Source organism: Heterodontus francisci, chromosome X (genome assembly GCF_036365525.1).
Source record: "Heterodontus francisci isolate sHetFra1 chromosome X, sHetFra1.hap1, whole genome shotgun sequence".
Lineage (NCBI taxonomy): Eukaryota > Metazoa > Chordata > Chondrichthyes > Heterodontiformes > Heterodontidae > Heterodontus > Heterodontus francisci.
The window spans coordinates 12,579,665-12,597,476 of NC_090421.1; the positions used below are offsets into that span (position 1 = coordinate 12,579,665).

At 45.4% G+C, this 17,812-nt stretch overlaps 1 protein-coding gene across 7 annotated transcripts in view; it reads left to right on the forward strand.

The window, feature by feature from the left end:
- Positions 1–17,812, forward strand: part of slc26a10 (solute carrier family 26 member 10) — a 249,493-nt gene that overhangs the window by 4,534 nt on the left and 227,147 nt on the right. For 2 of the 7 annotated variants that reach the window (XM_068024695.1, XM_068024696.1), the window contains exon 1: positions 11,963–12,627. In XM_068024695.1, coding sequence (XP_067880796.1) covers positions 12,363–12,627 — 265 coding nt within the window. In that variant the 5' untranslated portion in view covers positions 11,963–12,362. Of the gene's footprint in view, positions 1–2,360; positions 2,444–11,954; positions 12,628–17,812 lie in introns of those variants that run through there. The other 5 variants (XM_068024699.1, XM_068024694.1, XM_068024698.1 and 2 more) reach the window with 5 other exon arrangements.

The following is a 17,812-nucleotide window of genomic DNA, read 5'->3' on the forward strand; positions in this document are numbered from 1 at the left end:
GCCCATCCCTAATTGCCCTTGAGAAGGTGGTGGTGAGCTGCCTTCTTGAACCGCTGCAGTCCTTGTGGGGTAGGTACACCCACAGTGCTGTGAGGAAGGGAGTTCCAGGATTTTGACCCAGCAACAGTGAAGGAATGGTGATATAGTTCCAAGTCAGGATGGTGTGTGACTTGGAGGGGAACTTGCAGGTGGTGGTGTTCCCATGTGTCTGCTGCCCTTGTCCTTCTAGTTGGTAGAGGTTGCGGGTTTGGAAGGTGCAGTCGAAGGAGCCTTGGTGTGTTGCTGCAGTGCATCTTGTAGATGGTACACACTGCTGCCACTGTGTGTCGGTGGTGGAGGGAGTGAATGTTTGTGGATGAGGTGCCAATCAAGTGGGCTGCTTTGTCCTGGATGGTGTCGAATTTCTTGAGTGTTGTTGGAGCTGCACCCATCCAGGCAAGTGGAGAGTATTCCATTACACTCCCGTCTTGTGTCTTGTAGATTGTGGACAGGCTTTGGGAAGTCAGGAGGTGAGTTACTTGCCACAGGATTCCCAGCTTCTGACCTGCTCTTGTAGCCATGGTATTTATATGGCTACTCCAGTTCAGTTTTCGGTCAATGGTGGCCCCTAGGATGTTGATAGTGGGGGATTCAGCGATGGTAATGCCATTGAATGTCAAGGGGAGATGGTTAGATTCACTCTTGTTGGAGATGGTCATTGCCTGGCACTTGTGTGGCGTGAATGTTACTTTCCACTTACCAGCCTAAACCTGGATATTGTCCAGGTCTTGCTGCATTTCTACACTGACTGCTTCAGTATCAGAGGAGTCGTGAATGGTGCTGAACATTGTGCAATCATCAGCGAACATCCTCATGGTTCCATGGTCCCAGAAGTTCAGGAACTGTTATATTACGTATGCCATTCAGTCACTTGTATCCATGCTTAACTGCGGCTCAGTGCATAGTGTACTTGCATCTGAAGCTAAAGGTTGTTGGTTCAAGTCACACTCCAAATCTTGAGTGCATCTGATCTAGGTTGATGCTTTAGTACTATGTTGTCCTTTAAATGTGAAGTTAAACCAAGAGCAATGTCTGTGCTCAAAGGTGAAAAGCCCCATGGCAGTGTTTTCAAGAACAGCAGGGGAGCTCTCCCCATTGTCCTGGCCAATGCTTGTCCCTCAACTAACATCACTGAAATATGTTACCTGGTCATTATCTCATTTCTGTTTGTGAGAGCTTGCTGTATGCAAATTGACTGCTGCTTTCCCTACATTACTACTTTCAAGCACTTTAGAACATCCTGAGGTTGTGAAAGATGCTATATAAATTCAAGTCTTTCTTTACATCCAAACGGACTTGAAATAACAGCCTGTGACGTGTGTGCGAAATGAGCCTGGCATTTTAATGTTTAATGGATTACGGACAAGTTTAATCGGTCACAATGCAATGGGGAACACGGGGACCACTGACAGGTTTATGCTCTGAGCCTTACAGGGTGATTTTGAAGACATTCCACTGATGTAGCTCCCACTTTGATGCCAGTAATGTTTCCTGTCCTGTCATTGTGAAACGAGGACAGGCTTTTAGTCCAGACAGTTCAAGCAAAGTCCAGTATTGCTATCAATGATACTTGATTCTTCTATAACCATTTACTGAGCCATAATTCTTTAACTCAAGACCTTTAGGTGAATTTTCCACTCTTACCCATGGCATTCAGCGGGAGGCACTTTTCTGGAAGAGTCTCCATCTCCATAATTTTGCCAATACCCATCAGCACTCAATGACAGCTTGCCAGTCAAGGGATGGGGGTGGGTTGGGAAGGGGAGAGACGGGATATCAAGTGGAGTTTATGGAAACTGCACCATGCTTTAATAGTTAAATGCATTTCATGGATTGGCGTTGAGCCGTACAGACTGGCAATGCATTCCCTGATGCATTCTGGCAGATTATTTGACTATGGAAGCCATCACAGTCAAGCTCGATCCTCACCTCATACAATGTCCAATGATGTGTTCTTCTCAGTAAGGTACACAGGATAATGACTAGGAGCAGACATCCTGCTGGTTTTTCTCTTCCCACAGATGCTGCAGCCCTTGAACCGCTGCATCATCTGCGATAGGCGAACTCAGCACATTTGAATGAGGAATAGTGGAAGGGATCGCAGGGACCCACTGCAAGAACCCTGAGATCTAAAAGCAAGTATGAACAACATAAAATACAAACTACTGAGTGAACATTACTGCAGCAGGTCTCTTGACTGAAAGCTTGCAATGTGGGAAATCAGAACCAGCTTTGAGCGGTCCATTATGACAGTACCTAGAAACAATACAGACTCGTTATTAAGTGCTTATCATTAACATTGAATATTTTTTTGTTGGCAGAAACTGCAAAGGTCAACAGGAAAATGAAATAACTCTGAAAACTTCAATGCCAGCAATTGGAGGGTCCCATTATGTGAAAAGCTGTGAGTAATAAAGTGCAACGAGCTTTGCAAGGGCCCACTCCTGGCGAGGAGCCTCATTAGTCACTTGTGTGAGTTGCAAAACCAGGGCTACAACATTGTATTTCAGTGGCCATGCTGCTAGTGATAGCTCCATGCTTGGATTGCAGCTTCACAGCATTGCACCCACCCATCCCTCCAGTCTCTGACTGTCATTTAGACTTTGGGCAATAGTGTAAAACGGGAGATATCGGATCTGCTGCCTGTTATTAAATAGAATTCCATAGTATTTACAGCACAGAAACAGACCATTCGGCCCAACTGGTCCATGCTGGTGTTTATGCTGCACACGAGCTTCCTCCCGCACTACTTCATCAAACCTCATCAACATACTATTCCTTTCTCTGTTTATCAAGTGTCCCCTTAAATACATCTAAGCTATTCACCTCATCCATTCCCTGTGTTAGTGAGTTCCACGTTCTAACCACACTCTGGGTAAAGACATTTCACCTGGATTCCCTATTGGATTTATTAGTGACTATCTTACATTTATGGCCCCTGTTTCTGGTCTCACCTGCACGTGGAAACATCTTTTCTATGTCTACCCGATCAAACCCTTCATAATCTTAAAGACAGTCACTTCTCAGCTTTTTCTCTTCTGGAGAAAAGAGTCCCAGCCTGTTCAGCCTTTCCTGATAGGTAGAACCTCTCAGTTCTGGTATCATTGTTGTAAATCTTTTTTGGATTTTCTCCAGTGCTTCCATATCCCTTTTGTAATTATGGAGACCAGAACTGTTCCCAGTACTCCAAGTGTGGTCTAACCAAGATTCTATATGAGTTTAATAAAACTGATTGGGAGAGGTATAAACCAGGCAGCTGATCCAGTGACCAGTTGGCTTGTTTCTGTGCTGTGAGTTCCATGTAATAATGGGTACCTGATCCAGCATTTCCTGTTTGACACTGTCACGCAAAGTCTAAATGACCCTTTCTGCCCTCTCACTTCATAGTGGTGGCATGAAGGTGTCTGTTCTTTCAAGATGTTTTTACATCTTCCAGGATTTTTCATTTGGGACGGCAATCTTCATGCAGCGTTCTCCCACTTTGGCACTCTGATTCAGTGCTGCTGGTTAGTACAGCGACAACAAGGCCGGAGGTTCCTGGATTTCCTTGCCTGGGTATTGGGGTGGGGTGGAGGCCAGAGTCTCAGGTAGTCTGTCCCCTGCCTGCCTTTGCTTCTATCTCCATTTGCCAGTGTCACTTCTATCACAGGGGTTTATTCATCCCCCCCCCCCCATGTACAGGTGCAATGCATTTAAATGGGGCGTGCCTACAGAGTGGTGATTATATCCCACTTTTTCTGTCATTATCACTTCCTAACTCTGGGCACCAATCACGCCAACCCTGATTGAGTATCCACTGTTACTAGGCATTGTGTATTTGACCGCAGCAGACACTTTACTCAAGAGAAGGAGGATCGAGGTGGCTGTTCTTATTGATGTGATTTTTGCAGCATCGATGGAGGCAGCTGGATGGAAATCTGTGGCCTTGCTGCCTGTTGGAATCCAGCAGCCAAAGCCACATCCTGCCACCTCCCCCAGTGACAGGGATTGAGGTTTTGGTCATGACTCAGTTGGTAGCACTCTCACCTCTGGGTCAGATAGGTGTGGGTTCAAGTCCCATTCCAGAGACTTGAGTGCATAATTCAGGCTGATGTTCTGATGTAAAGCCTGGCTTGAGTATAAAATTAAAACCCTACCCAGGCCCGAGTCCTTTAATTTTTTCTCATGCCCGACCCGAAAATATCATACATATTATTGAAACATCCAAAAATTGTAGATTAAAAAGAAAACAATACAAAGCAAAACAGTACAGTCCAGCCCGACCCGGGTCCGAATCCTAGATATAGGCCTGACCCGAACCCGAATCACGTAGTCAGGTTTGGTTGGGTTTGGGTCGGGTAGCCAGGCTTCACTCTGATGCAGCACTGAGGGAGTGCTGTACTGTTGGAGGCGCTGTCTTTCAGATAAGACGTTGAACCAAAGCCCCTTCTGTCCTCTCAGGTGGCCATAAAAGATCCCACAGCACTATTGGAAGGTGAGCAGGTTTACTGACACTGCAATTTCCAGTGTCTGGAAAGCTTCTGTCCGATCTCAAATATCAGCTCTTTGGAGTGTGTGGGGATGCTGCTGGTGATGAGTTATGGTACAGCCCAGAATTCGGCCCATCAAGTTGGTGCTGGCTCTTTTGAAGAGCAGTCCAGTTAGTCCCACTCCCTCCCCGCTCTTTCCCCATATCTCCACAATGTTTTCTCCTTCGAGTATTTATCCAATTCCCTTTTGAAAGTGACTACTGAAATGGCTTCCACCGCCCTTTCAGGAAGTGCATTCCAAATCCAAATCACTCATTGCATAAAAAAGATTTCAAACACCTCTACCAAATCGCCTCTTAGCCTTCTCTGCTCGAAGGAGAACAACCCCAGCTTATTCCGTCTGTCTACATAACTGTAATTCCTCATCCCTGGAACCATTCTGGTAAATCGCTTCTACACCCTCTCCAAAGCCTTCACAACACTCCGAAGTTGGGCACAATACTGCAGCTGGTATTTTGTACAGGTTTGGCATAACTTACTGTCTTTTATACTCTGAGTTGTCCAAACTGGTGACCTTTCTTAAACCTTGTTATAGCCATGTTTATGTTAAAACCGTTTGACAGTAGGATATCCATCCCCTTTAAGGATATCAACTGCGACCATCATTCTTTATGTCTGTGCAATGAGATATTGGTTACCATGGAGAGCATCCTAATTGACCCTAGTCCTCTGTTCATTTGCTTAGCTGCACTTGGCACAGTGGCACAGCACAACATAAGCAGCATCTCGCGGTGCCACAGGTTTGGTGGGATGAAGGGTCGAAACATCATGCCAATTGTAATCCCGGCACGATCCCATAAGGAGGGAGGAAAATCAAAGTCGGGGAAAGGCAGGGCCATTGCCAGGTTCCTCTTGCGCAGCTCCCGCTAATTGGTTCAAGCAGGAGTAGCAGAGGCCGAACAGGAGGCCACCTGCTCTCATGCCTTTCTGGTTGTCATAGATGGGTGGACCTGGGGGTGAAAAATGGATTTGGTTTATCCCGTCCAAAAATAGGTGAGTGAATTCCAGACTCTGCATCAAGGCAATGTGGAAGCACAGTCCACTTTCTGCTTTGAAGAGCATTTTCCAGTGAGTCAGGTCACGTACACTATGAAACGATGGCATCATCCTTCCAGGCAGCACTGAAACCAACTACCGATACTTTACAGACTTGCAGGCACACGTACACAGTGCTCATCAGTCAATGCCTGCTAACAATGTCAAATGTAACAGAGGGAACCTGGCAGCCAAGATTCAGTAGACTGATATAATGGGTGTTTTAGAACAGTGAACCCGGGAACGAGGGTGAACATATTTAATTTATGGCACAGGAGTATTATTAAAATGTCAATTTGTGAATGATCTTGTTTATTTTGCTAGAAACCAAACAGGAAATAAGGTGGCAATAATCATTCACCAACATTGGCCTCTTTGTCCAGATGGATCATCCATGTGAGAATAGCTGGCACACGAGTCCTTTCCTGTGCCACTCAGTTGTAGTTCCTGGCATATTGGCCCAGGAATTGGGTCCACCAGCCTCTTTTGGCAATGTCCAAAACTTGGACTGGATCCTCTTTAAATGACTGCATGGGAAATCAGGAGCAGCTTATGCCTGATTTTTGCGATAAGGATTCCGCCCCTTTAAACTCTCACTAGCCCCTGGTGCCTTGGAGAAGGAATTCTCCCCCCAAATGCTGTATGTCTGTGGAGGGCGGTGAATGTTAGCTGTGGGGAATGGATCACTTTTCTGTTTTGAGTCAGGTCAGCATAACCTTTCATTCCTTTCTATCTCATGTGTTTATCTGGCTTTCATTTAAATCCTCAACTACTCCGAATTCAATATTCTCACTGCTCTTTGGGTGAAACAGTTTCTCCTGAATTCCTTATTGGACTTATTAGTAACTATCTTATATTTTATGGTCTTTAATTTTGGACTACTCAAACATTCGGTTAATCTTAAACCTCCCGCCTTTAAAAATCATCTCAAAACCCATCTTTTCGTTCAAGCTTCTGGTCACCCCTCCTAATCCCTTCCTATTTAGAATTTTATTTCTCCCGTGGAACATTTTGGGACATCTCTCTAAGTTAAAGATGCTATATAAATTCCCAGTGTTGTTGGTGCGATGGCAAATTTGGGGCATGTTTGTGCTTCGCTTTCAAACCCTGTAGAGATTTAGTGTGGAAAGATTCTGGTCGCTTGCTTGGGTCAAGTAACTCAAGTACCAGCACGTTCACACAGTTATGCTGTCCTAGAAAAGTCACCAGGCATGAATATAGCAGCACCAGAATAGAGAACAACCAAAATCTTGGGGTGATAGTCGGAGGGATGAATCATGAATTCCAGAAAGTGCAATCGAGTTAGTGCAGAGGATTGGTTCAGACCCGGCAAGGGGGTGGACTTCGATGATTTTGTGACCACTGCATCAGAAGGTCGTGGGTTCAAGCCCCACACCAGAGACTTGAGCACATAATCCAGACTGACTCATATTGCAGCACTGAGGGAGTCCGCACTTTCAGAGGTGCCGTCCTTTTGGATGAGACGTTAAACTGAGGCCCTGTCTGCTCTCTCGGGTGGGTGTAAAAGATCCCAAGGCACTATTTCAAAGAAGAGCTGGGAGTTCTCCCTGGTGTCCTGGCCAACATTTATCCTTCATTCAACATCCTTAAAATAGATGATCTGGTCATTATCACATTGCTGTTTGTGGGAGCTTGCTGTGTGCAAATTGGCTGCCGCATTTCCTACACTACAACAGTGACTACACTTCAAAAAGTCCTTTATTGGCTGCAAAACGGTTTGGGGTGGCCTGAGGTTGTGAAAGACGCTATAGAAGTGCAGGTCTTTCTCCCTCTCTCTCTCTCTCTTCCTCTTCCTTTCTTTTCTCATTCAATCATTGCAGCAGTAGCACTACTCCCCAACAATGTAAACTAGCAGCAGACGAGAACCCGAATCCCGTGGGCTATTTCTGCTCCCAGTGAGGAGCGGCACTAACACAACATGCAGGTCAGGGCAATCGCGGACCTGCAACTTCTTGACCTGCACTCGCTGGCAGTGCCCAATGGCAAAACCAACCGTGCTGTGTGGCATTGCCCCCCTGTGAGAGTCAGTTGGGCAATGGCGCCCGAGTCCCAGTGAAATAGGAAGGGCAGAGTCACAGCACAGGAGATGAACCCAGCTGTGGAAGGGACTATGGCTAGGCAGTCCATAGTATTCAAAACCTGCTTTGGTTCCCGAAAGCCACGTACCAGGAAGGAAGCTTGAGAGAAGGTTGTGTGTTTGTGGAGCGTTCATTCCAAGAATGAATGAAATAAACCGGCACGTGGTCAGGTACCAAGAATTAAAAACAATAAAAAAGTGATGACAGTTGTACCTGGAAACCCAATCTGGGGAATGTTTGTTCAACCAAGAAGCAAAAGTAGCAAACGAGAGAAACCCTGAGTAGCTGAAGGAACTCGGTGAATCTAGCAGAAGGATGGTGCAGCAATATTTATAGGGGCTGTCGGAAGCTGATACAAGTGCCTCCCCCACTGACTCTCATCCCAATGTCTGTACCCCCTTAGGAAGATCTAATGTTGAAAGGATCTGAGCACACACATATTAAAAGATTGGTTTCATTGGTTGGCAAATTACAAAGAAGAGAGTGTAGACTAAGTGCTGTCACCAGAATGAATGAGGAAAGTTGGAAGAAGTACATTCATACAGGCTGCTGGAACATGGAATGCTTTACTGCAGCTGGTGATTGAAGTAGAAACTGTAACATAATCTAAAAAGGAATTGGTAAGGTGTTTGAAAAGGAAGAGTATAAAAGGATACAGGGAAAAGGGATCAGAGGAGTCCGCTCCATTTTAAGAGCTGTCATTGACACAGAGGCAATGGGCCTTCTCTGCTGTAATTTCTATAATTTGGACAGGATTGGTGACATCTTCACTCAGAAATTCTGCCAGTTCCACCTTCAATGCCTGCGTTACAAAGCAGGCCACCGTGATGCAGGAGGACTTGAGTGTCAGGGTCAGATACTGGTGGAAGTGGAACCCAAACAAGCCTGAAATTGTCAGCTTTCTGACAACAAACGATCCCTCTGTAATCCATCGTACCGCAATTTCTTCGAAAATTCCTGTAGTTCTTTGGCCGGAATGGCACGTCTCCTCATGGAGCAGGGAGAAAATTCCTGGCTTCCCCTGGGGCACATGCCCAGGAAACACTGGAACTGACACCTGAACCCGTCCCCTTTTATGAAAAGGAACCATAATCCAAGGCGCTGTGTCAGGGCTGAGGCAAACTGGCAGAAGAACAATTCCACCTTTGGAGGTAGACTGAGGCCACAGGTCTTTCGGTGCCCATGTGCTTAAAGAGAGTCTTCACGTTTGGGATCAATTTAAATGGGAATCTCAACATTGGAAGCCCTTTCCACAAAGAGCATTTCACATTGAAATTCCTTTTTGAATCACCATCCATCTTTCTACTTCCCCTTTCAGTTTCATTTGGTGAATATTGTACTTCAACTGCAGAAAATCAATAACATCATCCAGGAAACTGTCGGAGGGGATAGGAAGACTGACTGTACAGAGGAGTTGGATTCATAGAGACAGCTGAAATTGAAGCATTCCATGGGGGTTTACATTCTGTTGGTACTGCCTAGTTAATGAGTTTGGGAGAAGTCTTTAGCATAATGCCTCATTGCCAGAACTTTCAAACAAGCACTAAGATGTCACTTGGTTGGTGATGAGAAGTGCCCTCCCTGTCGGAACCTTCCTGCTCACCTGGAGTCTCAGTGCCACTGCATGCTGTTCTCAAGGCAGCTGCTGATGGGGAAGAGACTGTAGTTCACCTCCTTCTGGAATGTGCCTTTGCAAAGCAGATCTCGAAAGCGTTGCAGTGGTTTTTGTCAAGGTTCATCCCGAGTAGCTCCATAACACAGGAGTCTGTGCTCTACGGGCTGTTCCCAGGGACGCACACCGAGATAAACATCAACTGCTGCTGGAGGACCATCAAGAAGATGCAACCCAGGCAATGGTGAAAGAGGAGGTAATTCAGACACTAGAAGGATTTAAAATTGATAAAGAGGATGTGTTCGATAGGCTGTCTATACTTAAAGCGGATAAAGTCCAGGACCAGATGAGATGCATCCGTATACTGAGGGAAGTGAGAGTAGAAATTGCGGACGCACTGGCCATAATTTTTCAGACTTCCTTAGACGTGGGGGTGGTGCCAGAGGACTGGAGAATTGCAAATGTTACACCCTTGTTCAAAAAAGGGTGTAAATATAAACCCAGCAACTACAGGCCAGTCAGTTTAACTTTGGGAGAAACGTCTAGAAAAAATAATTAGAGACAAAATGAATAGTCACATGAACAAATGTGAGTTAATTAAAGAAAGCCAGCATGTATTTCTTCAGGGAAAATCATGTTTAACTAACTTGCTGGAGTTTTTTGAAGAAGTAATGGAGAGAGTTGATGAGGGCAATGCTGTTGATGTGGTGTACATGGACTTCTAAATGGTGTTTGATGTGTGACAGTGTCACACAACAGACTTGTGAGCAAAGTTATAGCTCATGGAATAAAAGGGACAGTAGTAGCCTGGATACGGAATTGGCCGAGTGACAGGAAACAAAGAGTAGTGGTTAATGGATGTTTTTCGGGAAAAAGATTTGTAGTGGAGTTCTCCAGGGATCAGTGTTGGGACCCTTGCTTTTCCTGATATATATTAATGACCTAGACCTTGGTGTACAGGGCACAATTTCAAAGTTTGCAGATGATACAAAACTTGGAAGCGTTGTGAACTGTGAGGAAAATAGTGTAGAACTTCAAAAGGACATAGACAAGTTGGTGGAATGGGTGGACAGGTGGCAGATGAAGTTCAATGCAGAGAAATGTGAAGTGATTCATTTTGGTAGGAAGAACATGGAGAGACAATATAGAATAAAGGGTGCAACTCTAAAGGGGGTGCAGGAGCAGAGGGACCTGGGTGTATATGTGCAAAAGTCATTGAAGGTGGCAGGACAGGTTGAGAGAGTGGTTAATAAAGCATACAGTATCCTGGGCTTTATTAATAGGGGCATAGAGTACAAGAACAAGGAAGTTATGTTGAACTTGTATAAGACAATAGTTCTGCCTCAGCTGGCATATTGGGTCCAGTTCTGGGCGTCGCACTTTAGGAAGGATGTGAAGGCATTGGACAGATTGCAGAAATGATTCACGAGAATGGTTCCAGGGATGAGGAACTTCATTTATGAAGATATATTGGAGAAGTTGGGGCTGTTTTTCTTGGAGAAAAAAAGGCTGAGAGGTGATTTGATAGAGGTCTTCAAAATCATGAGGGGTCTGGACAGAGTAGATAGAGAGAAACTGTTCCCACTCATGAAAGGCTCGAGAACGAAAGGGCGCAGATTTAAAGTAATTGGTAAAAGAAGAAAAAGTGACATGAAAAACTTTTTCAGGCATGGAGTGGTTAAGGTCTGGAATGCACTGCCTGAGAACATGGTGGAGGCAGGTTCAATTGCAGCATTCAAAAGGGAATTAGACAGTTATCTGAAAAGGAAGAATGTGCACGGTTACGGGGAGAAGGCGGGGGAATGGCATTGGGTGAATTGCTGAATTGGAGAGCCAGTGCAGACATGATGGGCCAAATGGCCTCCTCTGCGCTGTAACAATTCTGTGATTCTGTGAACTCGGTGAAAGACGCTCTTTGGTCTGCCCGAAACTTGCTGATCTTCCAGTGCAAAGATCTGTCCATGACCGAGTGTTGTAGCCTGGCACATTCCAAGGTCCAGGACTATGTGCTGAGGGACGCACTAAAGCTTGGGGCAGCCGCTGCAAAGGCTCAATGGGGAAAGACCACAGTGTAAGGCCCTCCTGCCATAGTGAACCAAGGGGCTGGAACCTGTGTAAAACCCCTTGGGCTGTATATTGTAAATATAACCTGTAATGGCAAGTGTAGAGAGGCACCTCATGTATTAGATTGAAAGAAACTGATCTGTATTGCACTTTATTTGAACTATTACATGATATACTTTTACAAATTTTATGAATAAAGTATATGTTTGGAAAAAAAGGCTTGGGAGAAGTCCTTTGAGCGCTGGTGTCATGCAATCACTAACCACATCTGCATTGAAGCAGCACCAGCAGATTAGAGCCAGTAGACTGGCAGAGGACTGAAACCCCCTCTGTGTTATGGACTCTCCAGGTTTGAGTGCGAGTCCCTGTCACAGAAACAGAGCTCCTCCACACTGGCTCCTTATGACTTCATCAGCAGTCACCGTCTGAAGATTAATCTATCTGCATTATTTTCTAAAACAGGAACAAAGGAAACCATAACACTTTTAACAAGTTAGTTCCGACGAGACTTGCTCTGAGATCACAGCTAAATAAACAGGGGTGAAACTTTTCCCGCTGCAGCCCTCACGGAGACTGAGCACAGCTTGAGTGCTGACCTTGTCCATCATCACCATCTGTATTCATGAGGGGCAGAAATGTGTTCCAATTGGCTACAGCCAGCTATGTCAGTCACTGAAGCAAGGGCCAGTTAAACCGCCCACATGCAACTTACTGAAGCCAGGTATTTACTGCAGGTACAGAGAGAAGGGAATGCACTTTGCCTGATCAAAGGGGAAAAGGTCTAGTGTGTTTCTTGCAGAGTCAGACCCCAGGAATGTTATAAATGATAAACGCCTTCAGGAAGTCTCTCTCTTGTCGCTCCCTGTGTTTCTATAGGTTGGAGACACACACAGGAAAAAGCAGAGAGGGACTGACGGATTTGTACAAATAGGAGCCCTCTCTCTCTCTCTCTTTGGACTCAGCAGAAAGTCTCAGGGAAGCAGAATGAGTGGGGTAGCCATCTATCGCTCCATTTATACTGAGGACCAGTTTGACCAGAGCTTCAGCAGGTCCAAGGAAGAAGAAAAATCAGTGAAGAGCTTGCGACAGATGGCTAGGAGGATCTTTGCGTGCTCGGGGAATGCCTGGAAACGCTTCCTGAAAGAGCGATTACCTTGCCTCACCTGGTTGCCCAGGTACAAGATCAAACGATGGCTCATTGCGGACATTATCGCAGGTCTGACTGTGGGGATCATCCACATCCCACAAGGTAGACAATCTCTAATCGTTATGCCTCGTTGTTTAAGGTAGAGAAAGTGCGGCACGGCAACCATTTTATCGGAAGCTTTTCCCATCCAGGTTTTATCAACACTTGCAAATCGACTTGATTCCAACTGAAAAGTCAGGTGATGGTTGATATAGTAGTGCTGGGGCAGAGGGCTGATACTCAGGGATTAATCTAACCGCAGGTTTGTAGCCTCATGTGCTGAGCTCACGCTGAGTGGAAGCAGGGAGGGAAAACTGGAGGAAGCGTTATCACCGGATAATATTTCCTCCTCTCTTAGTGGCCAACGACAGAGTGCTGATCTGGGAAGAAGTCAGTCGACACCCTTTTGATCTGGTCCTAGTAGAAAGGGTAAGAATATACACCTAAGGATGAAGCTGAGAAGAGGGCAGGTGATTGCAGCAGATCAGATATTGTACTGAAATGTTGGTGAGTGTTTGGAATGGACGGCGAGCACGTGGATAACATCAGTGATAATAAGGTGGAATTGAACAGGCAGGTGTTGAGAACATCGACTGAGGGATATTGGTAGCAACCTGTGTATTCTTGGTCAGATGGGTCTTTTGTGTCGTGTGAATTCCTCCACTGGAAATATAAATGATACCTCACCCTCATGAAACAAAGAAAAACACCAACTGATTATATTTTGGAACAGTTGATATGAATATGAATGAATAATTACTGTGCGTTAAATGAAAGGAGTCCAAACATGTGTGGAGAAATGGGTTGAATATGCTCAGGCATAGGCTATTTTGGGTGTTAGCAATGGCCAGTCGAAGCATGCCTGACCTTTACTGTCCGACACAACACGTGGCCCCACCCCTCCTTCCCAAATTCCCAACACACTTTTATGTCATTGGCAGAGCGAATGACCAATAGCAGTACAACCATTCATCACTCTTAGGTTACTCAGCGGCCTTCCACCATCTATACCCCACGGCCAACCTCTCACATGTTCACTCTTTATTACATTAGCACTTCACAAAAGACCCACCCTCCGATGACAGAATCAATCTTGGAAACCATCCAAGATGGCAATATAAGGACACCACTTATTTCTGCCACACGCTTCATTGGTTTATTAACAGTCGCCTACTTTAACAGACACTTAGGAGTTTCATTTCCAACTCCAGCATACTGGTTCATAAGTTCACATAAAATCCCTGTTCTCAGTCAAAATTATTAACCAGTTATTTTACGAGTTTTGTAATGTGGGTGACACTGGCAAGGCTGCCCATCCCTAGTTGTCCTGAGAAGGGAGTGGTGAGCCATCTCCTTAAACCTTTACAACCTTTCTGTTCCTGGCGCCCCCATGATGTTGTTAGTTAGGGAATTCCAGGATATAGACACAATAACAGTGAAAGAATGGTGATATTTGTCCAACTCAGGATTGACATGGAGGGCAACAAGGGGCCGATGGTGTTCCTGCAACGTTGCGGCTCTTGGCCATCTTGGTGGTAGAGGTCGCATGGGTGGGAGATGATATCAAAGAAAGTTGGGACAGCATCCGCTAGATCATAGGTTTTGCAGGCACAGTGCTGGAGAGGGTGGATATCGAGTCCTTTATTTCAAGCAGGTTGATGACTGCATTTATACAACTTGCAATGGGATTCCATCTGCTGGATTAAAGAGTGTGCCATCACAGGAAATAAAACACATTCAGTAGAAAAAATATTGAATTAGACTTTGCTGAAATACAGTACTAGATGTTTATCAGTTACCCAGTTAGAGCAGAAGTAGAGGTTCAACAGAGGAACACTAGATATTCCATTGTTATGTCTGCGGAAGAGCAGCATAAAACCTACACTTGGTATACATGACAGACACCATTCTCACCAGGTCCCAAATATTCCTCACTTACTGTGCTCTCTATATATTGAATATTCCTCACTCACTGCACTCGTTCTATCCTGAATATTCAACAATCACTGCAGTCTCTACATCCTGAATACTCCCTACTCACTGCACTCTCTACACCCTGAATATTCCTCAAACATTCTCTTTATCCTGAATATTGCTCACACACTCCACTCTCTACATTCTGAATATTCCTCACTCACTGCTGTCTCTAAATCCTGAATATTCCTCACTCACTGCGCTCCCTACATCCCGAATACTCCTCAATCACTGCGCTCCCTACATCCTGAATACTCCTCAATCACTGCGCTTCCTTCATCCTGAATATTCCTCACTCACTGCGCTCTCTACATCCTAAATATTCCGCACTCATTGCGCTCTCTACTTCCTGAAAATTACTCAGCCATTTTGTGCTCTACGTCCTGAATATTCCTCACTCACTGCACACTCCACATCCTTAATATTCCTCACACGTTGAGCTCTCTACATCCTGAATATTCCTCATTCACTGTGCTTTCTACATCCTGAATATTCCTCACTCACTGCCCTCTCTACATCCTGAATATTCCTCACTCACTGCCCTCTATACATCCTGAATATTCGTCACTCACTGCGCTCTCTCAATCCTGAATATTCCTCACTCACTGCGCTCTCTCAATCCTGAATATTTCTCACTCACTGCGCTCTCTATAGCTTGAATATTCCTCACTCACTGTGCTCTCTATCTCCTGAATATTACACATACAAAGAGCTCTCTATATCCTGTTAAGGCCCACTCTGCCATCTCTACATCCCTGAATATTCCTCACTCACTGCGCTCTCTATATTCTGAATATTCCTCACTCACTGCGCTCACTCAATCCTGAATATTCCTCACTCACTGTGCTCTCCACATCGTAAATATTCCTATTTCACTGCCCTTTCTATATCCTGAATATTCTCCAATCACTACATTCTCTGCTTCCTGAATATTCCTCACTCACTGTTGTCTACACATCATGAATATTCCTCACTCACTGCACACTCTGGATCCTGAATATTCCTCACTCTCTGCCATCTCTACATCCCTGAATATTCCTCACTCACTGCGCTCTCTACATCCTGAATATTCCTCACTCGCTGCACACTCTGGATCCTGAATATTCCTCACTCTCTGCCATCTCTACATCCCTGAATATTCCTCACTCACTGCGCTCTCTACATCCTGAATATTCCTCACTCGCTGCACACTCTGGATCCTGAATATTCCTCACTCTCTGCCATCTCTACATCCCTGAATATTCCTCACTCACTGCGCTCTCTACCTTCTGAATATTCCTCACTCACTGCACTATCTACATCCTGAATATTCCTCATTCACTGTGCTCTCTATAGCCTGAATATTCCTCACTCACTGTGCTCTCTACCTCCTGAATATTACACATACAAAGAGCTATCTTTATCCTGTTAAGGCCCACTCACTGCGCTCTCCACATCCTGAATATTCTTCAGTCACTGCGCTCTCTACATCCTGAATATTCCTCACTCGCTGCGCTCTCCACATCCTGAATATTCTTCAGTCACTGCGCTCTCTACATCCTGAATATTCCTCACTCGCTGCGCTCTCCACATCCTGAATATTCTTCAGTCACTGCGCTCTCTACATCCTGAATATTCCTCACTCACTGCGCTCGCTACATCCTGAATATTCCTCACTCACTGCGCTCTCCACATCCTGAATATTCTTCAGTCACTGCGCTCTCTACATCCTGAATATTCCTCACTCGCTGCGCTCTCCACATCCTGAATATTATTCAGTCACTGCGCTCTCTACATCCTGAATATTCCTCACTCGCTGCGCTCTCTACATCCTGAATATTCCTCACTCGCTGCGCTCTCCACATCCTGAATATTATTCAGTCACTGCGCTCTCTACATCCTGAATATTCCTCACTCGCTGCCCTCTCTACATCCTGTATATTCCTCACTCACTGCGCTCTCTACATCCTGAATATTCCTCACTCACTGCGCTCTCTACATCCTGAATATTCCTCACTCGCTGCGCTCTCCACATCCTGAATATTCCTCACTCACTGCCCTCTCTACATCCTGAATATTCCTCACTCACTGCGCTCTCCACATCCTGAATATTCCTCACTCACTGCACTCTCTACATCCTGAATATTCCTCATTCACTGTGCTTTCTACATCCTGAATATTCCTCACTCACTGCGCTCTCTACATCCTGAATATTCCTCACTCACTGCCCTCTATACATCCTGAATATTCCTCATTCACTGTGCTTTCTACATCCTGAATATTCCTCACTCACTGCCCTCTCTACATCCTGAATATTCCTCACTCACTGCACTCTCTACATCCTGAATATTCCTCATTCACTGTGCTTTCTACATCCTGAATATTCCTCACTCACTGCACCCTCTACATCCTGAATATTCCTCATTCGCTGCGCTCTCCACATCCTGAATATTCCTCACTCACTGCGCTCTCTACATCCTGAATATTCCTCACTCACTGCGCCCTCTACATCCTGAATATTCCTCACTCACTGCGCTCTCTACATCCTGAATATTCCTCACTCACTGCGCCCTCTACATCCTGAATATTCCCCACTCACTGCGCTCTCTACATCCTGAATATTCCTCACTCACTGCGCTCTCTACATCCTGAATATTCCTCACTCACTGCGCCCTCTACATCCTGAATATTCCTCACTCACTGCGCTCTCTACATCCTGAATATTCCTCACTCACTGCGCCCTCTACATCCTGAATATTCCTCACTCACTGCGCTCTCTACATCCTGAATATTCCTCACTCACTGCGCCCTCTACATCCTGAATATTCCCCACTCACTGCACACTCTAGATCCTGAATATTCAATACTCACTGCCTTCTCTACCTTCTGAATATTCCTCACTCACTGCACTATCTACATCCTGAATATTCCTCATTCACTGTGCTCTCTATAGCCTGAATATTCCTCACTCACTGCGCCCTCTACATCCTGAATATTCCTCACTCACTGGGCTCTCTACATCCTGAATATTCCTCATCGCTGCGCTCTCCACATCCTGAATATTCCTCACTCACTGCGCCCTCTACATCCTGAATATTCCTCACTCACTGCCCTCTATACATCCTGAATATTCCTCATTCACTGTGCTTTCTACATCCTGAATATTCCTCACTCACTGCCCTCTCTACATCCTGAATATTCCTCACTCGCTGCGCTCTCCACATCCTGAATATTATTCAGTCACTGCGCTCTCTACATCCTGAATATTCCTCACTCGCTGCGCTCTCCACATCCT